Source organism: Zingiber officinale, chromosome 5B (assembly GCF_018446385.1).
Source record: "Zingiber officinale cultivar Zhangliang chromosome 5B, Zo_v1.1, whole genome shotgun sequence".
In the NCBI taxonomy this organism is placed as follows: Eukaryota; Viridiplantae; Streptophyta; class Magnoliopsida; order Zingiberales; family Zingiberaceae; genus Zingiber; species Zingiber officinale.
This window is the reverse complement of record NC_055995.1, coordinates 74,855,168-74,882,630: the sequence shown is the minus strand read 5'-3', so window position 1 is coordinate 74,882,630 and position 27,463 is coordinate 74,855,168. Positions and strand designations below refer to the sequence as shown.

Here is a 27,463-nt window from a genome sequence, read left to right as displayed (position 1 = left end):
AAAATTAAGCTAGTGAGGAAAAAAAAATCTAGGAGGGATATTTTTGGGTTTTGGCTTGATAATTAGGATCTACCGTGCACAATTGCACATTTACGTAGTCCGGCTCTCCTCCGCTGCCCGCCACGAACCTCGACGAGAAGGAATCGCTTCATCACTAATGGCAGGCGGCGACGGTGGTTATCCAATCCATATGCTTCTTATAACATATCCTCCTTTTTATTGTTCTCTAATTTGTCAAAATACCTTTTTCTACTAGAAGAAAGAGGTCGATCGTCTAAGAAGCTGAAGACTCGCTTTTCCTCGTCTAAGGTGAGGCAAATGATCCGAACTTTTTTTGTTTTTCTGTTCCTAATTATTCGCTTGCATTTTTAGGCGACACAAGAAGAGTATTTCGATGACTACGGGAACGATTTCGACAATGATACCCGAGATGGTAGTAGGAAATTGATGGATTTTTATTTTTTACAATTTTTTGTGAGTTTTTATCCCCATGTTCTTGTTGTGATGATTGTGGTTTTGTGGTTCGTAAGGTGAAAGGGAGATTAAGGCGAGGGAGTTCACCAATCTCGAACTGAAGCCTGATCACGCCAACAGGCCTATCTGGGCCTGCCCTGATGGCCGGATCTTTCTAGAAACGTTCTCGCCTTTCTACAAGCAAGCCTACGATTTCCTTATCGCTATCGCCGAACCTGTCACCAGGTATCAAAATTTGATTTTGGGCCGATTTTTTTGCCTTAGGGTTTTTTTTGTACGTGTTGTGAGTATCTTTGTTTGCAGACCGGAATTAATTCACGAGTACAATTTGACGCCACACTCTCTCTATGCTGCGGTTTCTGCGGGTCTGGAGACTGAGACTATTATTAGTATCCTGAGCAAGCTGTCGAAAATTAAGTTGTCATCCGAGATAATAGACTTTATCCATGGATCAACTGCTAATTATGGAAAAGTTAAGCTTGTGCTGAAAAATAATCGATATTTTGTCAAGTCACAATTTCCGGAGGTAACTTCGATCTATGTGGAAGTTCTGAGTCATCTTTGTTTTGTTCACATCAGGTGGATTATTTGTCATCATTGGTGACAACATGCAAATTCATGAATATAGGTATTGAAGAGATTGCTCAAGGATGAAGTTATATCCAAGGCTCAGATTAATTTTGAGGTGCTTACAGAATTTGGACACTTGATTTTTGAACAATCATGTCGACATATGACATTCCTTATTCTTTGGTAACCTTCTCTGCATCAATCTATATGTGATGGTTGTATACCATTGTTTGCAAATAATCAAATACTATTAAATATTAAACACAATAATAATTATATAATAAAGTCAATCCTTGGCTTTGTCATAATAGATTCAAGAAGTGGACAATTGGCCATTGTCAAATGCCACTAAAGTGTATCCTAACTCTTTTATCTCAATTTTTATGAGGTACTGAGTAAAGGAGGAAAGGGATGAGAAATGGAGGGGAAGGATAATGAAAAGTAGATCTTCCATGGTTTTTTAATTCTTAGAGAAGGAAGAAAGTATGGAAAACATAACTACTAGGCAACTGGTCAACAATCTCATTTCATCTCCTCTCTAAACTTTTGCTTGAAGTTGGTTTGAGAAAAATTGTGAGGAAATCTTTTTCACTATTCTCACTTATGTTTCCTGTCTTCTTCCATTTCCCCTCCTTTATTCCTCTATCTACTGGAGTAAACATTCCTTGAATGTCAATATTCATTTATGTAATCTAGTGCCTTTTGTGTTTCCATCGTTGCTTCTACCTACTCATCTAATGTGTGCTTGTTTAGAATTCACAAGGTTCTGATACATTCACAATTAGTAAATCGGTGCATGAGATACATGGTGTACATGAGAACTTATTGGATGGGGTTGAGTTAGATTCTGCATCAGAGGAAAAGGAAATATATTCTTTTGAGATAGACCCTTCTCAGGTGCCTTATGGTTTCACATCCTATATTTAATGCATTTAATGGAAGTTGTCTAAGGCAGTGTTGTTTTTTATTGCAGGTGGAAAATGTAAAACAACGATGTTTGCCGAATGCATTAAACTATCCTATGCTCGAGGAATATAACGTTCACAATGATATAGTGAGTCATATTTCTGTTTTTTGTTTCAAATATGCCTATGTTATCAGGACATGCTGAATTTTCAAGTTATACTATCATTTTCTGTAATTTCAAGATGTTCACTCAGGTGATAGTGGATATAGTTCCTCTTTGGAACTTTTTTAGAATATTTGTTTTCTTGTTTCATTTTACATCTCATTCTATGTTATTGCAACTTGAAAAGAAATTTAAATGCAGGTGAACCCTGATTTGAATATAGCACTAAAACCTGAAGCGGAAAGAAGACCATATCAAATAAAAAGCCTCAGTAAGATGTTTAGCAATGGTAAGTATGTTATCACATATGTTTGCTTATTTTAATCACAACACAAATCTACTGATCATCAATATTGATGCTAAGCCAAGATGAAAAATATTGATGGTTGCTTTAGACATATATAGCCAGCGATAAAATTGTCTAAACCTATAGACATGTTCAATGGGGATTGATAGAATCTGATTGGTATCTGTTATGGTAGAATGTATAAGATGTGGAAGTCTAACCAAAAATTTCCAGTGAAGCAAAAATTTATTTATTTTATTTGAATATTATTAGTAATATAGTGATTCCGGACGTAATTGCCATTATCTTGTAGGCTAGTTCTAAAAGAGTATTTTAGGGAAGACAAGAAATTGCCAAGCGTAGAATATTCTTCTCTTAGTTTAACAGAATAATGTTAACTCTAATAAAGATAATCCCCTAACACTAACTAAATAAATATTTAAATATTCTCAAAACCCTAGCAATGCAAAAGATGAAAATAACCTTAATACAAGGACTATAATTCTTTGGAGTCTCCAAAAAGGTTTTTAATGATGTTTTTTAGCCTAAGACGGGCCGTTATGGTTACACCTGGTAACAAATATAGATATCTACATAACATCTCAAAGCTCGGATCCCCAGCATCAGTTGCTTTGGGTTGAAAAAAATCTCGTCCTCGAGTTTATAGTAGTGTCATCAGAATCCATAAAACAAGAACTAAAGTGCTTCACATTAAAGATATTAGAAGTCTTCAAGTGATTTGGAAGACATGACTTATAAGCATTATCATTAATCTTCTGCACTATCTCATAAGGTCCAATTTTCTGATATTTAAGCTTATTATAGTCGTCAATAGGAAAACGATCATGAGTTAATACAACTAAAACAAAATTATCAACAAGAAAAAGTATTTGATGAGATGATTGTCAACCCGAATCTCGTACTTTGTATTGTTCTCATGAATAGCCTGTTCACCTGCTCATAAATACACTAAAGATACTTTGTCATCTCATCTGCTTTAGGACTAAATCATCTAGACATGGGATAGGGGCTAAGTCCAGTACCTTGAATGCGTTTTGCCCATAAACAATCTCAACAAGACTTAAATCTGTGGTTTTGTATTTTGATCTGTTATAGGCAAATTCTACTTGAGGCAATGCAAATCCCATTGTTTGGGCTTAGTTCATGTCAAACACCTTAAAAGATTGTCCAAACTCTGATTCACCACGTCGGTTGGGTGGTAGGTGTTGTTAAAGTTTAACTGTGATCCAGATTCTCACTTAAAGTTCTTATGAACCTAGTGTTGGGACTTTGACGTCCGCTAGAGGGTGAGGGGGGAAGGGTGAATAGCGTCTCACCCAAATCGTTCGCTTCTTATAATGCTAGTGCACAGCGGGATACAAAACAAACTAACAAATAGAAAGCTAAACTAAAATAAGAAGAATGAAGACAAATAAACCACAAAGACATACTCGTTTATGTGGTTCGGAGATAAAGCTCCTACTCCACGACTATCCGTAAGGTGGACGATCCCGATCTGTCAGTGGATGATTCCCCGGATAACTTTCAGCTAGCTCGCGTAGCTCCTTGTGGGTGGAGAAACCTCATCACAACTCGCACAAGACCACACTAGATCACTTGAACATTTGTAGACTCTAATTAGGGTTAACCACCACTAATTTCGTCAACCATGCCCAAGCACCCCGAGCTCTATTAAATAGAGCTCAAGAGGAAAACTTCAAGCTGTTTTCCCGCCACCAGTTGACTGGTACAATCACCATTTGACTGGTCCTCTATGACTCGATACCAGTCGATTGATGAAAACATCAGTCGACTGATCCACATGGGTTGAGCGAACAGAGACATTCTGTTCGCTACCCGTTGACTGATGAAAACACCAGTCGACTGCTACAGTACTGCTACAGTACTACTACAATAATTGTTACAGTACTGTTACAGTAATTACTATAGTACTGCTGCAGCAAATCCCTAAACTTAGGATTTTACCCTGAGTACAATCTCTCGTGCACTCGTCTAGACCTAGCCTTCTAGTCTCGCATTCCTCGGATGCCTCCCCATCCTTCACGCCTTGCCTTCTAGAGTTTCCATCGGCCTTGTCATTGTTGTCGGGTTTTCCTTTGCCAAGAGGTCGCTCCTCTGGGACTTTATCCATTGTCAAGTCACACTTGGACTTACGTTGCCAAGGCTACATGCGTGGACTTACACCGCTAAGACTCACCCTTGGACTTTCATCCTTTGCCAAGATCACACTAGGACTTTCCTTGTTGTACCTGTATTCTGCACACTCATAATACATATCAAATACAACAATAAATCTAACTTAAACCTTTACCCAAACATCAAAACCTAGGGTACCCAGATTGCTCCAATACTTAGTATCACGATTTAAAGTGATGGATTAAGGTCTCCTTGATGAAAAGATGGGCAATTCGAACTATATCCATAGTCGTCTTGCAAATTATAAAATCGACCATCTTGAAAAACCTGTCAACCATGACTAAGATAGAATCTGAGGCTTGTTGGGTGCGGGGTAACCAATACAAAATTCATATTGGCATCAAACCAAGGAGTTTTAAAAACAGGTAAGGAAGTGTACAAGTCTACATTGGTGAGAACTCCCTTACACCACCGACATACATAATATCGGTATACAAAATGAGCTACATTACTCGTCAATTTGAGGCAATAAAAATTTGAAGAGATAAGAGCTCATGTCTTATCATAACCATAGTTATTTGAGACGTTAGGCGCCCAAAAGTACATAGGTGCTTTGGGGCTGAGGTGATACATTACTCGTCAATTTGGGCCAATAAAAATTTGAAGAGATAAGAGCCCATGTCTTATCAGAACCATAGTTATTTGAGGCATTAGACGCCTAAAAGCGCATAGGTGCTTTGGGGTTGAGGCGCTTGCACAAGGTGAGGCGCATGGTGCTTTGGGTATAAATTTTTTACGATTCAAACATATATAATAATTTTTTACCAAATATTTCACTAACAAAATTTAAATATTTCATCAACTATTAAATAATAATGTAAATATAAAATTCACTAACATTCAAATATTGAAATAGTTTATCTTCATAATCAAATCAAATTTCAAATTAAAAAAAAAAAATCAAAATTGAATGAAGATTCTAAAATAATTTACAATTGGAATTTGTGAGGAATGAAAAAACAAAATCATTAGAATGTAAATTGTGAACTAATTTACAATTTGATTATGTCAGAGAAAAAACAAAATCGATAAGAAAAATTATAAACTTAAATTTGTGTGGAAAAAAATATACCATTATGACAAAACAAAAGGAGAAAAGTAGTCAAATCTAGAAAACTAATGTTGATGTTGATGTTGATGTTGATGTTGATGTTGTAGGTGAGAGAAGAGTTCACATTTGAGAAGGGCGGGGAGGGGAGGTTGATGCTAATTTTTTAAGGGAGACGAAGAGTCATGCAAGACCAAATCAATGAAATAAGTTTACAAGAGACTAAGGGAAGTTAATGTTCATTTTCAAGGGAGAGCAAAAGTCAAATAAAAAAAATATGTTGCATGCATGCAAGTCAATGCAACCGACTGAATTTACAGAGTATTTAAAGGTATGAGTCGAGGAAAAACATGCTGTAAAAGCGCCTTAACCTTTCAAAAGGTGTGCGCTTAAGCGCACTTCATTCAAGTATTGCGCATGGGGCACTGTGTGCCTGACTGCTTCTTGTGCCTAGGCGCAACTAGGTGTGTACTTTTCACAACTATGATCACGACTAAAGTGTGCCTCATTATGAAGCACTCACTTACAATCTGCCATCTCAATAAATAATCTAGAATGCACAATGTTAATCCACGAAATAAATAACTATTATGCAAAATAAAATCATGACGATAACCATCATTTACCTCCTTGAATATCCTTTCGGTCGGCTGCACGTATGTCTATGAAAGCCTCAAATCCTGTAATTTTGGTACTCATGATAGTAATTAATAAAGAACAACGGATCAGGGCATTTCAAACTCTCTGCTTGGTGCCTCAGTATAAAGGTGAACTCATGTAAGTTAGCCATCCACTTGGCATGCCATCTACGGCATGCCATCTACTCATCTTGTGTTGACCATTGATGTACTTCAGGGTCTCGTGATCAGTAAACAGAATAAACTCATGTACTAGATACTGATGCTTATGCATCAATGATTGAATTATATAGAATTTCAAGTCATATGTAGAATATTTTTTTTGGATTCAGATAGTTTCTCATTAAAAAAACAATTGGACACCTTGATTAACTCAAAACAATGTTAATGTCGGATGCATCATAATTGACCTCAAACACTATCAAAACTAAAGTGTCAAAACCAGTACTTCTGTACTAGTTGAAAATCGATCTCTTCCCCTTCATACCACTTGAAATTATGCCTCTTGAGACACTCGGTGATAAGAACAATCAGAGTGTTAAAATTTTTGATGAATCAATGATACTAAGAAGCCAATCCATGAAAATTTTTGACTATCATGCAAGACCATTGGTTTAAATCATTCCAAGATTACATCTATCTTTTATTGATCTGACACCATCAGTGATAACAACAAAACAACGCACACGGTAAAGCACATGGTGCCATAAATTGGAAAATCATCATGGTTCAAAACTCCATTCAGAGAGCAATTTCTGCCTACAATGGGTTTCGAGTAGTGAAAGTCCGACGCCATGTACATGACGAGAGCGCTTCTCAAATTTATTCTAGTGGTCGGTAGAAAACTTCTAAGGGGTCAGGTTGGTTCAAAGAGTTGGATACCTAGATTATAAAAAAAACTAGGAAAAGTTACATAGTGGAAAAGGAACACTTCTTATTGACAAAAAAATACTATGTTTTTGGCCTTTTAAAAATAGAATAAAGTTGATCAAAGTGTGAATCCCACGTCAAACTATAAACGAGAATGTCATCAATGTAAACTACAATAAATTTCCTATAAAAGGTCTCAAGATTTGATGTATAAACCTCATGAATATGAGGGACACATTTGCTCAAAAGGTATGACCATCCACTTATATAACTCATGTTGTGTCTTAAATAGTCTTTCATTCATCTCTAGGTGTTATTTTGATCCGGTGATATTCTGTTTTTGGTCAATTTTTGAGAAGACCTTAGAACCAGACAATCAATTCAACATTTCATCTAAGTGGGGAATTAGAAATTCGGTTGATTATTCAGCTGTAACATATATAAGCTACAAATCATCTTTCTTTAGCATGAGTAGGGCAGATAGTGAACATAGGCACATGTTCTCACGATTATAACCCCTTTCCAATAGTTCGATGCAATTCTTCAACTTTCTTAGAATTGAGGCATTATGCTGGTTGATTAGGCAAACTCGACTTCGAAATAAGGTCAATTTAAGGATATCTCTCATAAGTGTTAGTGAAGATCTTTTGACATCAACTCGATAAAATCTACTACCAACTACTAGTAAATAGAGTCTATGGCTATCGTATTGTTTTGGCAAGGTAGCAAATCATTGACTGCATCTCCATGTTTCATCTCATGTTTCATCTCATCTAAAATCCTTGACATGCAAAGTAGGTTAGTATTATTGACTATCGGGATAGGAGTGGTTCTTTCCCGTCGAGGTGCTAATACAATCTTTTTTCTCTTGATGTTGAGGGAATATGTATTCTATAGTCCCATGAATAACATTGCGATAATACTACTAAGGTTGACCCAACTAGGGGTGTCAAAAATGAACTCAATCCGCCAATCCAACCAAAGTAAAAAAATATAGGGTTATGGTTAGGGGTTTTAGGGTTTGAGCTGGGTTTGGGTTGAATCTAAAATCAGACCGAAAAAATTTTGGGTCAGGTTCGGGCTGACTTAAATTATCTTGGTAGGAGAGAAAGGTGAAGGGTTTGTCTTTTTATTTTCATTTTAAAATTAGTTATTTTACTAATACAATTTTTTTAATTAAAGTATTATTATTCTGGGATTTGAATTTTTATTTAATTATTTTATTAAAGAGTTAGCCGAGTTAGTTGGGTTATTCGGGTTGGTCTTGGTTTTGGTTTGAGTTTATAGTTATCGGGTTCAGGTTGGGCATTTTTTGTACCGACTCGTACTCATCCGATCCACTCGAATTGACACCCCTAGACTCAACAATATATGACATGCATCACCAAGCATTATCATAATTTTTTCTATCAATTTAAAAAAATATGAGGCATCTCCTATTTATTGTTTCCTCACTACCTTTATTAAGCCACGACAACTTGTACGACTTAAGATGTTCCATTCTCAACTTTAATTCTTGGACAGTCACCTCAGACACAACATTCTCATGACTACATTGTCAATGATTATTTTACTGACTTTATCTACAATTGTGTAAGTTATGTGAAAAATATTAGTTCTCAATCAATCATCTCCTGAATCACCTTTGGGGTATATTTGGTGAGGGATAATCAATCTTGTAATGTAATCAAGATTACATTACAAGATTGGTTACTTTGTTTGGTATAATTTTAAATCCGTAATGTAATGTAATCTGTATTATAAAAGAATAAAATTTTGTAATCTGGATTACAAGACTAATAACATGTAATCTGGATTCATTCCAACTCGAAGATTTAATATGCCAAATATAACTCTTAACAAATTTGCCGAGCCCTAACAAACCAAGCCCTCAATAAATTCGTCGACATCACCTCCCTCGCCTCGCACACTCATCTCAGCTCCTTCATTAGCATTGGTGCCGACACCACCTCCATCCACCTTCATCAGCATCGGTGCCGACACCACCTCCATCAGCATCGGCGTCAACACCACCTCCCTTGTCTCCGCTTCCCATTAAAGCCTCGCCAAGGCTTTGATCCACCGTCGCCTCCATCAGCATCGGCGCCAAGACCACCTCCCTTGCCTCTATTTCCCATTAAAGTCGCGCCAAGGCTTTGATCCACCGCCGCCTCCATCAACATCGGCGCCAACACTACCTCCCTCGCCTCTGCTTCCCATTAAAGTCTCGCCAAGGCTTTGATCCACCACCTCTAACAGCATCGACGCTTAGCATCAATTTGACATGTATTTTTTTCCTCCTAAAGTAAACAAGCTTTTATTTCCCCTCTAAAATATCCTATCTTGTTCTTTAGCTTTCATTAAATTAGCAGTTACATGATGACTTCTAGCGATTCTGTAGTAATTTTGAAACTAGAGGCAAGTTAAAGTAGCAAGCGAAATGTAGTGTGGCAATGGAAACTATCATTGCTACAACAAATACTACAATTGCTTGTTATGTAAGACCTGACCATGGTTTGGAATCACCACTACGATAGGTCAGAATTGTCAGTTCGATAGTTCTAGGTTGACCCTTAACCTTAAACGTGATTCACGTTTCTGAATCACCGGTTCATGGTTCATCACATTCAAAATTATTATGTTAAAAAAAATAAAATTATAAATGTATTAAAAAAGTAAAGAAGGGCTTGCATATATTTAAGTTATCTATTCCCTTAGGGTATAGGGGAATCAAAGCCCATGTAGTTCATTACTTTTTTACCCTTTTACCTCATGAAGTGATGTTACTTTCATTTTCTGTTCTTGTAGTGTTTGTTCCTTGAGTGTTAAAGTCTTTTACATCGTTACATAATGTAAGATCGTAGACGTGCTAGAGGGGGGTGAATAGCACGTGTTGCTTTTTCACTTGTTTTGAAAAACACAAAGTAAATATGCAATGGAAATAAAGAAAGAACCAAAGGCAATTGCTAACACAATTTCTTTTACTTGGTTCGAAGCCTATGGCGACTCCTACTCCAAGGCCCGTGATTGTTGATCGCTTTCGTTGGCAATTCACTATCAGTTTGAAAAACTTTACAAAGGAATAATACAAGTATGAAGCTTTACAAATATGAAATACAACTTGTTATCAACGACTTGATGAAATCTATCTTCTGACTTGATCGTCGTTGGAGAGCGTTTAGATGTTGTCAGAGTGCGCGCAGTTGTTCGTTCTTGATCTCAGAAAGTGTTGTTCGAAGTAGCTGGCCGAGATCCTTTTTTATAGCAGCTTCAAGCCTGATCCAGATCCCCTGATCTTCAGGATCAAGTCTTGACTCGGCCCGGATCGGTCGACTGATCCCTTGGTTCGGTCGACCGAACCTGCTGAACTTGCTCGACCTTCCGTCCAGATGCAGCCTTTCTGGATAGCGCCTACGTTCGATCGACCGATCAGCCGATGGTCTCTGCCTCATCTGATCCGATCAACTCGCTCGACCAGGTCTCTATCTATCTTCGGTTCAGTTGACCGATCCCCGAGGTTTGATCGATCGATCCCTCTGGTCAACCTTTCACCGAGAGCTGGATTTTGATTCTTTGTGTACTGGGGTTCGATCGACCTATTAGGTCATTCGGTCGACCGATCAAGATTATGTCTGATCCTGCAGAACTGTTAGTTTCCTGCAAAACAGAGTTAGGCAAATAGAGCAAATAATATAAACAATTAAGTTGATAGTGTTCGGACTATCCGGTTCTGACTTCGGATTTCCTCTGGAAATCCTAGGTCGAACTGACGCCTACTGTTCCCTCAACGGCGAAGGCGTCCTCACCTACTCACTCAGGAGAGTTTACCTGTTGCCAGATCGGTCCTCCAAACTGACTGGACTTTCTGCCTAGGGTTACCACCCCCTAGGACCTAGGGTTACCACCCCCTAGGGTTTTCCTCAGCCTAGGGTTACTGTCCCCTAGGACCTAGGGTTACCGCCCCCTAGGACCTAGGGTTACCACCCCTTAGGGTTTTCTTTAGCGTAGGGTTACCACCTCCTAGGACCTAGAGTTATCACCCTCTAAGGTTTTCCACTTGCCTAACCGCAGCTAGGACTTTCCATCACTTAGGGTTACCGCCCCCTAGGACCTAGGGTTACCACCCTCTAGGGTTTTCCACCTGCCTAGAATCCACTAGGACTTTTGCCTAAGACAACTTAGGACTTTCCTGCAAGCTCAATAAACCTTGTTAGATAACAAGACAACTTAATTTTGGACCCTTTGACATAATCAAAACACAGGTTCGATCGTCGGATGCTTCCCGCACCAACACATAAAAGTTGCATTCCTTGAGTTTTTTTTTCAGCTCTTGGTCCAATCATCAAATAATGCTTGGGCTTATAAAGAGTAGGGAGACAAAGTAGATCGTCATTCATCTAATATATTATCTCCGACACTAAACGTATGTTCTATAGCAATGATTGATATTGCACAAGCTAAATTCTTTTTGCAATGATGGAGAGGATCAAAACTTTGAGCCTTTTATGACCACCACCGTAGAATATTGATCCGACTCGCTATGTGCTTTATTTAAACTAAAAGAAGTCGAAAAATAATTCTCAAATTCCTGTATGATTGTTTCACCTGTTGTTTTAATAAAAGTTATATTTTGTAAGTTTTAAATTAGTTTAAATTACTACTAATACTAATATTTTGTACTATAATATTTATATATGATATAAATAATATCTGATATTATGTATAAATATAAAATTAACATTTCTTATAAAACTTCTAATTTAAATCTAGGATCTAAATCAAAAGTAACAAAATAAATTTCAGAAATATGAAAAAAATACTTTTTCCATTTCATTTTTATTGCTAAATATGCAAGAAGATAATAATTTATTAAATAGTACATTTATAATTAACACTATACTACTAAAATTAATCGTAACTAAATGTGTAGTAGGATAAACAACACCGAAAAGTTAAATAATTTTAAATTTCACAAATACTTCCATATATATTCTATTGGTGTAAAAAAATATGTATTAATATTATTAGTAATTTGTAAAAAAAATAAACATAATAATTCTCTATATTGAAATAAATTTTATAATAATTGATATATTGAATTCTACCCCGTAGAAATTTTTTAAGTTTCATTTCATTACTTTTACAAAATATACTACATTGTTTCATTATAGTATTATGCCACCATAAATAAGAAATAATAATTCTAATTTATTTAATATGATTTAATTCATTTTGAACATATAAATTTAGAACATAATATACGCAACGAATATGAAAAACTAAACCATCAATAACAAGTTAACATATAAATTTATGTTCTTCAATACTAGCTCTATTTGAACTAGTATTATTAAATGATATTAAAAATATTTTAGAAGTTAATTCATATTTTTTAAAATTAAACATAATAATTAAGAGATGTTGTGAGCATTATGTGATTCATAAAAAACTCAACAATATAACAAATATTAAATTTTCCATGCGTTATTAATTCAATGACAAGTCACACCCATATACAAATGTGTTTGCCAATGATCATTTCAAATATTAGAATGAAATTTTATTTAATTTAGTAATTTTTTAATTATTTTTTTTCATTTGCTAATCTTTTAATTGTACGAGTAAATGGTGTTTTGAGGAACACGTGTAGCAGATGAATTAAATGATTCCTGACAAAAATCTTCCAAAGTGCATTTAGACCCAAAACTAAAATAAAGAGCGACAAAAACAAATCTAACTAACGATTTTTAAAATTTATTATTAGAATACATACATAAATTGGAATCAGTATTTTTACTAGTCAAAAAAATCTAGATAATTGTTTTTGAAGAACATTCGATTCCATATTTCGTTGGGTGTTTCGTGTCGTTTCAATGACCTATGATCGTTGCTTGTTTGGAATTTGTAGGAGGCTTTGCAATGCTTACATTTTACCTGCAATTCTTCGGACGAAAGAGTGACATTAAAATATTAACAATAGATAATTTTAAAGGAGGAGCATGTTGATGCTCAGAAGTATTGTCATCGGTACTTCTTTGTGTGTCGAGTGTCGAAAGTTGCTCGGTCTCATCATCAATAAATTGAATATTGAGACTTCACAATTGAGAATGCGAATATAGATCATATGAGAATGATGAAATGAGACTTTATTTATAGAGTTTAGATGCTAAATCATAGTCGTTGATCGAAAAACAATCAAATAATCTCAACCGTTAAAAAAATTATAAAAAACCCCTCCCACTTGCTATACAGATGGCAGTTGCAATGGCTACAAACAAAAAAAACACAAAACCGATGATTTGAATTAACGGCTAATCGTTGGTTCGACGACTTATTAGGTCTCTGAATTGTAGCAATCGAGGTCAATAGGTAATCGGCCCATTGACCCGGTTTCACGCCCATATTGGGTTTGATTACTGACTTGCGCTAGGTTCAGTTAAAACCCGAATCATGGGCAGGTCTAGCTCCTAATCACAAGTTTCCTACTCTATTATTTTTCAACAACTCTGCATGTCAATATGCCTTTGAAACAGTCACAACGAATGCAAACTTAGGATATCTTGTAAAGACTGGCACAATCTCCTTAAATATCATGTCAACATTTGCTCCTATGTCTCATAAATCACTTGACTAATTAATTCGTAAAACTTCTTCGTATAATCATGGACCGATTTTGCACCCTGCCTCAATGCATGAAATCGTTGAAACAAAGTTTGAGTGTAATTGAATAAAAGAAAATAACTCATCTTTTTTTTTCATCTTTCCCCAATCAGTGATCTTGACTTTACCACGTCTATTTCGTGAGCACTCCCACGACCTTGTCAAACACTTTAAAAGATTGCCTAAACTCTGATTTACCATCTTGGCCATCTGTTTAGGGTGGTAGGTGATGTTAATGTTTAATTGTGTTCCAGTTTCCCACTTAAGTTCTTATGAACTTGGTATCACGATTTAGAGTGATGGATCAAGGAGTATTATATAAGTGCTCGATCTCTTTAATGAAAGGTTGGGCAATTCAGACATCCATAGTCTTCTTGCAAGTTACACAATGCCATTTTAAAAGAAATTTCTGCCTACAATGGGTTTCTAGCTGTGAAAGTTTGATGCCATGGGCTTGACGTGAGCGTTTTCCAAATTTATTTCGGTGGCCGTTGAGAAATTTTCATGGGGTCCAACCAATTGCCTCTAGAATTAGTCGATTCGAAGTGTTAACTATCTAGATTATCAAAAAAAAAAACCAAGAAAAATTATTGACATAGTGAAAAAGGAACACTTCTTGTTGGCAAAGTAGCACTACATTTTTAGTCTTTTAAAAATAGAAGGTGATCAAAGTGTGAAGTCCATGTCGGATTATAAACGAGAATGTCATTAAAGTAAATCATAATAAATTTTCCCATAAAAGGTCGCAAGATCTGATGCATAAACCTAATGAATGTGATGGATGCATTTGCTCAAAATGCATGACTATCCACTCATATACTCATATAGCCCATGTTGCATCTTAAATACTCTTCGATTCATCTCCATCACATTTTGATGCATAAGCCTCATGAATGTAATGAACACATTTTATCAAAAAAACATGACCATCCACTCATATAACTCATATCTCGTCTTAAATAGTCTTCTATTCGTCTCTAGACCTTATTTTGATCTAGCGATATCGTATCATCTAACAGCTAATCCAACATATCATCTAAGGGAAAATTGGAACTTATACTTCACATTAATTCTATTGATGGCTTGACTATAAATACATATATACACTACGAATCATCCTTCTTTGATACAAGCAGGGCAGAGAGTGCACATAGACTTAGGCTCTTATGAATATAACTTCTTTCCAATTGTTTGCTGCAATTATTCAACCTTATGATTGAGGCGATATTCTTGGGATTGAGGCGATATGCTGATCAATTTATCAAACTTGACCTTTGAATAAGGTCAATTTAAAGTTGGATCTCTCATAGGTGTTAGCCGGGAGGAAGATCTTTTGACATCAACTTGACAAAATTTGCTTGCAACTATTGCTCTTCTACTAGTAAATAGAGTCTATGACTATTGCATTGTTCTGACAAGGCAAGAAAGTATAAACTACGTCTCCATATTCCATCTCATCTAAAACTCTTGTATTAGATAGTAGTGGTTCCTTCTCGTCGAGTACCAATACAATATTTTTTCCCTTGATAAGGAAATACATATTCTTCAGTCCATCGTGAATAATACTCATACTATCAAGACAACCCTATTAGGGATGTCAAAAATTAACTTGACCCACCAACCCGACCTAAGTCGAGTCTAAAAATATCAGATTAAAGTTGGGGTTTTAGGGTTCGGGTTGAACCCAAAATATGAATCGAAAAAAAATTCGAGTTGAGTTCGGATTGGATTTTAATTGTGACCTGAATTGACTTTAATTATGTTGGTCGGATAGAAAGGTAAGTGATTTGTTTTTTATTTTCTTTTAAAATTATTTATATTATTAATATATTTTTTTTAAATTAAGATATTATTATTATGGTGTTTTGAATTTTTATTTAGTTATTTTGTTAAAGAATAAAAGAATAGTAAAAAAATCAAATCGGGTTGGTATGGTTAGTTGGATTATTCGGGTTGGTCCTAGTTCGAGTTCGGGTTTATAATTTTCAGGTTCAGGTCGGGTGTGGGTTGTTTTTTTTTTTGTAATATCCTTGTTTTAACTCGAACTCACTCGACCTACCCGAATTGACACTCCTAGACTCAACAATATGACATGCATCCATAGACACACCACACTAAGCATTATACTACTAAAATTCATCCGTATTATGTGAATTTAAAATTAACACTACACTACTAAAATATGACATGCAATGAATATGAAAAAATAAACCAACAATTGACATATAAATTTAAGTTCTTCATTACTAGTTATATTAGAATGAACATTATCAAATGACATCAAAAATATTTTAAAATTTTAATCTATATTCCTTTAAAATTAAACATAATAATTGAGAGATGCTGTGAGTACTATGTGATTCATCAAAAATTCTATAATCTAACCAATATTTTTGAATTTTTCAATCGTTATTAATCTAATGGCAAGGCACACTTATATACGAATGTGTTTGTACCATTTCAAATATCATAGCATAAAACATTTAATTATTTAATTTACTAATTTCTTCAATTATTTTTTTTTCCTTTACCAATCTTTTAATTGTACGAGTAAGTGGTTTTCGAGAAACATGTTTAGGGATTAAGTAATTCCCAATTCAAAAGTACATTTAGATCCAAAAATAAAAGAAAGATGTTTTACAAACAAAAATCTAGCTAATTATTCTTTTAATTTATTATCAGAATACATAAATAAATCAAAATCGGTACTTGTACTAGACAAGAAAAATTTGGATAATTGCGCTTGAGAACGTTCAATTCCACATTTCATCATGTGCTTCGTTTCGACTTGTCGTTTCAATGACCCATAGCTACTGCCCGTTTGGAATTTGAACGAGGCTTTGTAATACTTACATTTTGCATGTAATTCTTTGGACTAAACAGTGATAGCCAAATGTTTAGTAACAATGGATAATTTTAAAGGAGCATTCTGATGCTTAGAAGTATTGCTATCAGTACTTACTTTGTGTTGGGTGTCAAAAGTTGTTCAATATCATAAATTGAATATCAAGATGCTCATTCAGATTTACTTTTTCCTTGCCTCTTTGAGATTGAGAGGATGAACCTCCTCTTTCCATTATAATTGTTGAATTAAAGTCGAAAGCATGTAAAATTAAAGTTGAAAGCGATCAAAATTTTGAAATTGAGAATGAGAATAGAGAAGATGGAATGGAAATAATGAAATGAAACTTCTTATTTATAGAACTTGCAGAGTAATAGACACTAAATTATAGCCATTAATCAAAAAACAATCAAATAATCTCAATCGTTAACAAAATACAAAAAAACCTCACCAATCCTCCTTTCAACGGTCAAGACCATCGGTTAGCCAACGGTTCCAACGGCTACAAACAAAAAATAAACCGAATTGAAGATTTGAATCGTCGGTTAACCGTTAGTTCGGCGATTAATTGGACCTCTGAATCGTAGTGACTTGGGTCAATGGGTAACCGACTCGTTGACCCAGTTACAGGATTGGGTCAGGTCTGGTTAAGGCCCCAGGGCCGGGTTTTGTTGCGCAGGTCTAGCTCCTGACTACAAGTTTCTTGCTTTATTGTTTTCAACAACCATTGCACATTAATATGCCTTTGAAATAATCCACAACGAATGAAGACTTAGGACATCTTGCAAGAGTGGCGCAACCCCCTTAAATATCGTGCCAACATCTATTCCTATGTCTTAGATAAATCACACAGGATAATTAATTGGTATAACTCTTTCATATAATCATCGACCTATCTTACACCCTCCTTCAACGCATGAAGTCGATCAAACAAAGTTTGAGTGTAATCGAATAGAAGAAAATAACTCTTCATCTTTTTTGTTCATCTCCTCCCAATCAGTGATCTTGACTTTGCCCCATCTATCTCGTATGCATCACAACTGCTCCCACCATGCTAATGCTCGACCTTTGAGTTTGATGGAAACTAGTTTAATTTTTACTTGATAGAACTTATAATTAAATATTTTCTTCAGTTCATTAATCCAATCAACGAATCTCTCAGTTTGGGTTTAATCCGAAAATTGAGGTCTCCATATTGTTCCTCTCATCTATAATGTTTTCAAAAGTTAGCACAATTGTGATATGAATTTTCGTCAAAATCAAGATCAGTGATCTCATGATCTTCAAAATCCTACGTCGCCTGATGCTGGGTTAATTTTGCGACTTGCCTTTGTAAATCCTCAATCATGATATCTTTCATGCTACAATCACGAAGTAGAGCTTCTGCTTCCCACGAACACGACAACTAGCCATTGAAATCGCTGAAGTTCATCAAAGATGATGGTGAGGCTCTGATACCAACTAACACATAATATAATGGCGATTATTTTGTATTCTAATGCAGAGTATTCTTCTCTTGATTTAAAGGAATAATGTTAACTCCAATAAATATAATGCCCTAAGCCCTAACATCAACTAAACAAATGTTTAAATAGTCTCAAAATTCTAACAATGTAAATGATGAAAATAACCTTAATAAAAAAGGCTAAAATTCTTTGAAGCCTTTGAAATGTTTTAAATAACTTTTTTTTGAGCCTAAGAATAGGTCGTTGTGGTTACACCCGATAAAAAATGTAGATTTTTAAATGAGTTTCAATTTGATATATTATAGGTCCCATGATTCAACCTGATTCAAAAATTATGACCTCATAAAGCTTGAATCCCCTTTTATCATATAGCTTTAGATGCAATGTAAGAACTACAATGACCATAAAATTGTTGAGAAAACACAACTTGATGTTGCTGCTGAAGAACACACAGGAATTGGTAACTAAGTAAGTTACATACTTGATATTATGTTTCATTTACTTGTTTGATTTCTATGCTTGTTTCCTTCTTGTTATTAGTTGTTATTTTGTATGATTTCTTGTGGATTTTGATTGGAGAGAGTTATTATGAAAGAGAGTCCAGACTAAAAGAATTTAGGAAAAAAACTTGAGCTAAGATAATTGTTTCTGCCTTTGTACAATTTGTTGTTATGTATATCTGGAAATTTATGCAAATACATTTTTTTTATGTGGTGAAACTGTGTTATTTTCCAACGTTCATTGCAAAAAAGAGTTACGACTAATTTCAAATTTCTTTGCATTTCCTTCGACATGTAGTTTTGCTCTATCCTCATTACCATTTTGCCAAATTCAATGGATCCAAACTCTTTTTCACTGAACGATTAAAGTCTCTTCTCTAACTCTATTACAATATAAATTTCAAACGAGAACGTAGCTGATTGTTATTGTTAGAAAATAATGTCATACTATTTTCAGTAAAAGAGTTGAATTTCTATGACAATGTGTGATTAGAGCTATTGTTGCTGAATCTTCCCTGAATTGTGAATGCTGCAGTACATTTCATGGATGCTCTTAAACAACAAGTTAACTTTGAGAGATTTTGCTTTACTTTTTTGTTGTAATTCCAGGTCGAGCTAGGTCTGGCATCATTGTGTTACCTTGTGGGGCTGGGAAATCTCTGGTGGGGGTTTCTGCTGCTTGTTCTATAAAAAAGAGTTGTCTTTGCTTGGCTACAAACGCTGTATCTGTGGATCAATGGGCTTTTCAGTTTACTCTCTGGTCGACCATACAAAAAGAGAACATAAGCCGTTTCACATCTGATAATAAAGAAAATTTTCGTGGGTCTGCTGGTGTAGTTGTGACCACCTACAACATGATAGCTTTTGGTGGGAAGAGATCTGAGGATTCTGAAAAAATCATTGAAGAAATACGAAATAGAGAATGGGGATTACTACTTATGGATGAGGTAATTTTTTTTTACTAATCCATAACATATCTATGTTTTGGATAAATTAGTTTCAGTACATGCATGTGCATTTCATAAATTCTATAATTAATGGATTGCAGTTGAGGGCCTTCGAGTAAAGGCCAAAGGGAGGCAAACAAAATTATAGTTAACATAATTAAAAGTTCAATTTGGATATTGCTAGTGACAAAATCTTTCTCAAATTCAATGGAGATATAAGATTGATGTAGTTGTCCCCAAATAATTGGGGTAAAGACAGCTTGAGGTTGATTATTCTATAATCACATGCTATTTTAGAAACTTGAATGAAATAAAATGAAATTTCCCTCATTGATCAGGATTTTATTACAATAGTCCAGATGTACGCTTGTGACAGAATCGCCATGGAGATTAAGACCATGGAATATAATCATCTCGGTGACTTAATGATGGGTACTTTTATATTCCTTTGTTTGATGGGTTATAAAATTTCATGATGATTGCACAATTAAAGCTATTCCAGACTGAACATATAAGGGATCTGCAATTGATATTTCATTGAATCACTATCTAAAATAATAAAGGAGCAGTAGGAAATCACTGCCATCAAAATCAAGAGTGAACAGAAAGTGCCACCTACCATTCTGCATCCAAGAATTAAATTTTTCTTGTCATAATATATCTAGTGTTAAGTAATAGTTTATTGTCCATGCAAAAACTTTCCTTTCGATTCAACAGAGTTTTCTTTATATTACAGATTCACTTTCTATTCTCCTTTTTTTCCTTATAGGTCCATGTTGTTCCAGCACATATGTTTCGCAAAGTAATTAGCATCACCAAATCTCATTGCAAACTTGGACTTACTGGTCATTTTTTCTTCTATTGAATTACTTTTATGATTACCTGTACTGCATAAGCTGCCTGATATTTCATGTTTCTTTTTGCTGAATGTTGTTTTCTTGTCACTTTAGCAACACTTGTGAGAGAAGATGAACGAATCACAGACTTGAATTTTCTTATTGGACCAAAACTGTATGAGGCAAACTGGTTGGATTTGGTAAAAGAAGGATTTATTGCTAATGTCCAGTGTGCTGAAGTCTGGTGTCCTATGACCAAGGAGTTTTTTGCAGAATATTTGAAGAAAGAGAATTCAAAGAAAAAACAGGTATTTCATTTGTTTGGAGATGCTAAAATTTTTATATTAGATTATCTTGGATACAATGATGTAGCTTGCATAAAGTTAGATTCATATTTGGCCACTACTACCTAGAGAAGGAGGTCGATCAAGTCGGGAGTCGATTGTCATTATATCACGAGGTTGATGATAGGAAGGATGGTAATTAGTGTAAGCTTAACAAGTTAGTTTAGTAAATAGTGGATTCAAGTTATTAATTAGCATGTTAGATTATGAAGTGCGGCTTCCTGCTTTTGCCCACCCTTGATTTTTTGAAGCCGCCGCAAGGTGGTGCTACAATGATATCTATCCAAGATGAATCTTAGGCAATCAATGGGAAGCACCCATGACAAATAGTATGATGTTGAGGTAGTTCTTGTTCATGCCTACCTTATTTTGGTTTTGAACCAAATGGTAGTTTTGCTTGTGTCCACCAAATGGAATGACATTTCAGTCCATGGGCCAACTATCATCCTATCTCACTACACAGATGTTGTTTGGAAGCTATTATATTTGTTGATGGTTTAGCTTGATCTAAATATTATCTTTTCCCTCCACAACCATGGTTTCAAATTTTGTACGATGTCTGGCAGTATAGTTGGATTGTATGGTTCCATCAAATTTCTGGAACTTGATATTTCTCGGCACATCATTTGGCATATCATGTTGATGAGTATCATATCATATTGACATTTGACACCACTAGACACGCTACAAATGTTTTAAGATGTATTGAAATACTATTTATTATTATTTTAACTTGTTTATGTACAATATAATGTCAGAATTGTATCATCCTAAATTAGACATGAGACATGAAGGTTAAATTTTGATATATCTATCTATATATATATATATAGTTAGGTTCTTTTTTTCTACTTTTTTATCTCCTTTTTCTTTCTTCTCTCCTTTCCAATTTTACACTGGCACTATACGTTGAAACACCAATATGATATCAACATTAATATTGTTTCAATCAATGTTTGAAATTCTGATTGGGCTCGAGATTTTTAACCTTGCCCTCAATATAATACAATCAAGTACTAGCACTACTTAGTTCACGTAATTGTTTGAAACTATGACCATGTCTCAATGCAAGAATTAATTTATGTGGAGAATCTAAAGATTAATAGAACGATTTTCTTTTTATGTGAAGATAGACATCTTAAAGAGTTATTTAATTAAATATACCATTATCATGTCCATATTCATAAATTCAAGTTTTCCCTTGATAGAGCCAAATGACTTAGAATGTTGTACATGTAATCTATTCTAATATTGCTTGGAGAATTAGAAATTTTCTTTCTTAGTATATATATATAATTGTCTACATTGTAATTTTTTTGCATCCTTGACGGTTTAGTTTACCTAAAGAAGATCTGGACTTCTTTCATTGTCACCAAATCCTATACTAATTTACTTTGAGATTTAATCAGTTTTTCTTTGCTATTTATATGTTTCAATTCTAATTTTATGTCAATTCATAGTCTTGATTAGTTTTCAAACTAAGTAGATTCTATCTTGCAAGGCACTATATGTGATGAATCCGAATAAGTTCAGAGCTTGTGAATTTCTTATTCGCTTTCATGAGCAGCAACGTGGAGATAAAATTATTGTTTTTGCGGATAATCTATTTGCACTAACTACATATGCAATGAAGCTCAGAAAGCCCATGATCTACGGTGCAACCAGGTTCTTTCTGAGTGGTTTGATGAAAATTTCCATATAGTGACCTTTGTTTTTTATTTAATTTTTAAAATATTGGTTTCAGTCATAATGAAAGAAGTAGGATTCTTGAAGCTTTCAAGAGCAATCCTGATGTTAATACAATCTTCCTGTCCAAGGTTTGTGAATTATTATTTTTATACTACATATTTTAGTAGCTTCTAAATATTTTTTTACTAGATATGAGATTGAAGATTACAGTATTCATGGTCTTTGAAAAATAAAAAAGGATGGTCTTAGACTTAATTCATTGAAGTAGTGAAAGAGTAGACCAGCTCATTATTTCGTTAAAACTTTTTTCATTTTTGGATGTCAAGCATCATTGGTCATTAATCAAGATGATTGTATCTTTGTTTTTTTTTTTTTTTGCCAGGTTGGTGATAACTCAATTGATATTCCAGAAGCCAATGTGATAATACAGATTTCATCTCATGCTGGTTCACGGCGTCAAGAAGCACAACGTTTGGGTCGTATTCTTAGGGCTAAGGTAATTTATAACATAATATATGTAGGAAAAGAAACTAAAGGACTAGTTTGTGCCATGATATGATTCAAAAAATCCAATAACTTCATTTTTTTAAGTTGCGTCATATTAAGCCTTTGGAATGGCTGGGGATACCTTGAGCTTGCATTAGAAACTTCAAATTGTTGTATTTGATTCTGACGGAAGAATCTCTCTAGTTGATTTTACGCAGAAATTTATCTTGCAAAAACTTGTATTATAATTACTTGGAATTTCAATTGTGCTAGCTGACTTGTATTGTGAACTTTCCCTTTGGGTTGGGTCAAGCTGGTAAGCTTAAAATTTAAAAGGTTTGGTTAGTCCTTGACCAATGGATCTGCCGTAGGGTCCCAATGGAATTGGCAGGAAAAAGCAGATAGTGTTTGAGGAAGACAAACCAGATTAATTGATTGGGCAACATAAATTAGTTGACTTTCTTGTATAGTTGATTGCTTTGAATCCAGGTTATCACTATATAAAACCTGCAGATCTAAACAATTTTTGGATTTGACTACATATATGATAGTTCCCTTTGTCCTGCAAGCCAACATCTTTTCCTATTATAGATTGCCACAACATTAGTGCACTATCATATGAAAACAATGAAAACTGTGTCTATTTAATTCTCTACTATCAATTATCTTTCAATTCATCGTATAAATAGATTATTTGATAAGCACTGTCTTGTTACTCTTGTTAACTTCTATGTTTTTACTACATATAGCTATTATGGCCTCACTTGATTTTCTGGTGTCACTTTTGGATTGGACATAGAATCAGTTTGTGTGATTTATTTTGGCAGAAACATGTCTTCTTTGTTTCTGAATATGTAGATAAAATAGCCTTGTGCATTTCATTGTTTTTGTGTTTGTTTTTTTTTTTTTTGTCATTCCTCGGCATGGTCTGCCATTGCAGGGGAAACTGCAAGACAGAATGGCAGGTGGAAAAGAAGAATACAATGCTTTCTTCTATTCCCTTGTTTCCACAGATACTCAGGTGCAATATTCTGTTTTTTTTTAATAGACATTATGCTGAACTAGTTCTAAAGTTGTGGAGCATATGGAGTTGTAGTCATTATTTCATCTGTTGGTTTTAGTAGTAATTGTTCCATCTATTGGTTATATTGACGCTCAACTCGCATCAAAGTTGTGGAGCATGTAGTCTAATAATTGTTCTCTCTATTTATACAGGAAATGTATTACTCTACTAAAAGACAGCAATTCTTAGTTGATCAAGGGTATAGCTTCAAGGTAAACCACATTGGTTTATCCTATTTTAACAAAGGTTAATAAATACCTGTCCTAAGTTTTTGTTCGCCATGCTTCAATTATTTCCTGTCATCTAATGCAATTGGCTCATGTGTATCAATCACAATTTTTTTCTCCTTGAAATTTCTGAGCTCTCAATATATCGCACATTTTCTTCCATAGGATTATTTTTAGTTTTATTTTGAAGTGTTGGTCAAATTATAAATGTCTTCTTATATGGGATGTTATGAATTTGTAGTGCTTTATTTGATGTCAAACAGAAGAAAATTTTTTATTAGGCAATATAGAGGTATAAGCATTTCCGATCTTTTTTTTTTATTTATAAAAAGGTAAATATAAATCACCAATAAAATACCAAAAGCATACAGTGGTCATGGTTCATACTGATGCAGTATCAGATTTGAGTAGGGAACTAAGGTAATATGTACATGTGCAATTGTGGGTACCATCTATCTTGCTAATCAATGACTATCAGGTGCGCTCTAGCCTCGTGCCTGCCATCCATCAAGGAGTGTGTGATCAGGCATCAGTCATCCCCTGTCGTCTCTGTTATACAGGTGTCTGTTAAGGGCGCTCCTGTGCCTCATCCAGCTCAGCATCTGCCTCTGGCGATCCTTTGTCCTACATGAGCCCCACTCCTCTGCTCTGTAGTCTATGGGACAACATTCTCAGTCTGCTCTAGGCATCTTCTGCTGTCTCCCTCAAGTCCATCAGGGCTGCTCAACAAATGCTATCCAACAATGGTACCTGAGGGGGTGTTCCTCTCCACGATCCCCTGACTACGTGTGCCCCCCTACATTCACTCTCTCCTTAGCTCCACCTCCTGTGGACGCAGTTTGTGAACCATGATACATCATACTTCTCAGTTCGGGTCCATCTCCTACTGCCTCCATTGCAGTCATCTGATATGCCTCCGCAATTGTGGTCAGGCCGCGGTGTATCAAATGAATAGCAACTCAACGCCTCCTCAGCAGTCCTGCATGCATGTCTGGAGCCCTGCTTCCCTCTCTCCCCTTGCGTGTTAGGATGTAGATGTTACCTCCATGCAAGGCACTAGTGCATCCTGTACACCTCAGCTCCTCTATCACCCGTGGTTCTCTCCTCTATGCATCTCCTACCTCCATCATCCATACGATATCCCTGTCATCCATCACTAGCTCTGCCAGTCACATCCTCCCTTGCCACCTGATCAATCCATGCCCATGCTAAGCATGTGCTGAGGACATACTTAATAGTATATCAGGTATGAGGCTCATCAAAAACGCAAAAAGGGTCGCTGCTTGTGACTCGCGGGGTGCTAGTGGGTAGTCGTATCCCCAGTGTGCATCACGGGTATGCAAGATGTATGCCTCCAATACCCTCTGATGTGTGCTTGTCTTGTCCATATTACATACCCTATCTGGTACTGCTGCCTTGGACAGCTACTCATGCTTGCTGATGGGGCAGCCTAAGTAGTCTGAATCACAGTGCAGTAGCTAGAACTCTACTAGATGCAGGCGCCCATGTCAATGCTGGATGTGGACTCTCAATTATGGCCAGGGAACTGGAGGCCTTATCTATGAGGCTATCTACATGCATGCTCCCTATCTACTCAAAATGCATGCTCTTTGTCTCTGTGCAGCATTCTGTGGCCCCCTCCCCCCTCTATCAAAATGTAGTTAGCTCATCATAACTGGGCCCTATCTACATGTATTCTCTCTCTGCCTCACTTGTTTCTATATGTAAGTGGATAGGCATGCTCTCATATGCACTTGCAAGGGCTGTGCATTTAAATCTGCTCATAGCTGATGAGATGTCCGCTTTTTTTTTCTCTTTCAATCTTGCCTGTCTTTAGATTTATGGGATGTGTGAGCTATAACTAAATTTGGTCGACCTAATTCCATTAAGTTTTAAGTTCAAGATGTGTATTTGAACAATTGTATATTCGGTTTAGAATTGGAATACAGTTTGAGAGCTTGTGTGATTGCTAATGAATGATGAAATTTTCTTACTAGGATAATATAGTAATGCTCATAAACAAGGTCCTTTTTGCAATTTAATTCTTTGCATACTTTGCAATATTTTCAGTGAAATTCGTTTTTCCATCTAGATTGGTTTTGAATTATATTTTAATTATCAATGTGCTTATATTCTGACTTTCTGAGGGTCGAGTGTTGTTATAGGAAGTTTTATGTTCACACCTAATAAATAAACAACACTGTTATAGGTAATCACTAGCTTGCCCCCTCCTGATTCAGGCGCTGATCTCAGTTATCATAGTCTTGATGAGCAAATTGAACTACTAAGCAAGGTTTTTTTTACCACTTTGATCTTTCTTGAATTTTGGTGAGTGTTTTGTGTATTGAGATTATAATAATGGAGTTTTTCTTTTTAAACAGGTGCTGAATGCTGGAGATGACATGGTGGGTTTGGAGCAGTTGCAGGAGGATTCGGATGATATCACGCTTATCAAGAGCAAGCGCTCTGCTGGCTCAATGAGCGCTTTCTCCGGAGCAAATGGAATGGTCTATATGGAATACACGCAAGTCTTCCACATGCCTTTTCCCTTTTGCAACATTTATTTAATTTTGAATCATTTAACATACTAATGATTTGCTTCATTATTGGATTTTTCAGCACTGGGAAGAACAAGCAAGGACATGGTTCGAAATCGAAACCAAAGGACCCGTCAAAGAGACACACGTTGTTCAAAAAGCGATTTGCTCCTTGAATGCTCATCCAACAGATGGTATTCTTTGTTGGTAAGAGAATTCAAAGTGTATGCTGCAAACAATGGTTAAAGCTGCTTGTGATTTTCAAAAATTATTGGCCTTTATCGTGTATGAATTAGAAATAAAGTTGTATTTATTCTAAGAATGCAGAGGACTCGTGCTTCATTCAAATAAACAGGTGTAGTTTAATTATGATGGATTTTTCAAATGCAAATAAATCCAAAATCAATCAAGAGAATAAATAGATTTAACCGCTTAAAGTTGAAACTGTTGAAAAGTATGGCCAACAGTTAGATTAAAAACTCAAAAATAATTCACTCTTCTCCTGCATCTAATAGGTTAGTAATATGACAAAGTTCTTTGTTCCATATGTTAAATCGAATGAAATAAATTATTAAATAAAAATATATATTTTGATATCAAGCTGAAGTAGTGAATTTTATAAATTAAACAAAAAAATGAACTTACACTTTGTCATTTATATTCCCTATAAAATACAAACACTTTCAACAACATA

At 35.3% G+C, this 27,463-nt stretch overlaps 1 protein-coding gene across 3 annotated transcripts; it reads left to right on the top strand.

Annotated features, from left to right (window-relative positions):
- LOC121984548 (general transcription and DNA repair factor IIH helicase subunit XPB1-like) lies at positions 1-27,117 on the top strand. Of its 3 annotated transcripts, XM_042537521.1 has the most exons (20): positions 4-173; positions 257-309; positions 373-433; positions 531-699; positions 778-1,000; positions 1,103-1,159; positions 1,798-1,941; positions 2,018-2,098; positions 2,315-2,402; positions 19,250-19,587; positions 20,357-20,432; positions 20,538-20,731; positions 22,269-22,432; positions 22,512-22,584; positions 22,839-22,952; positions 23,883-23,963; positions 24,158-24,217; positions 26,442-26,525; positions 26,614-26,756; positions 26,852-27,117. In XM_042537521.1, exons 1-20 carry the CDS (start codon positions 158-160, stop codon positions 26,943-26,945), a joined length of 2,313 nt encoding a protein of 770 aa, XP_042393455.1. In that variant the 5' UTR covers positions 4-157; the 3' UTR covers positions 26,946-27,117. The 3 variants fall into 3 exon arrangements, 2 of the variants coding, with proteins under 2 accessions (XP_042393455.1, XP_042393456.1); XR_006112940.1 differs by lacking the exon at positions 26,852-27,117 and having other exon boundaries at positions 1-173; positions 24,158-24,251; positions 26,614-26,679; XM_042537522.1 differs by lacking the exon at positions 1,798-1,941.
- Positions 27,118-27,463: the final 346 nt, after the last annotated feature.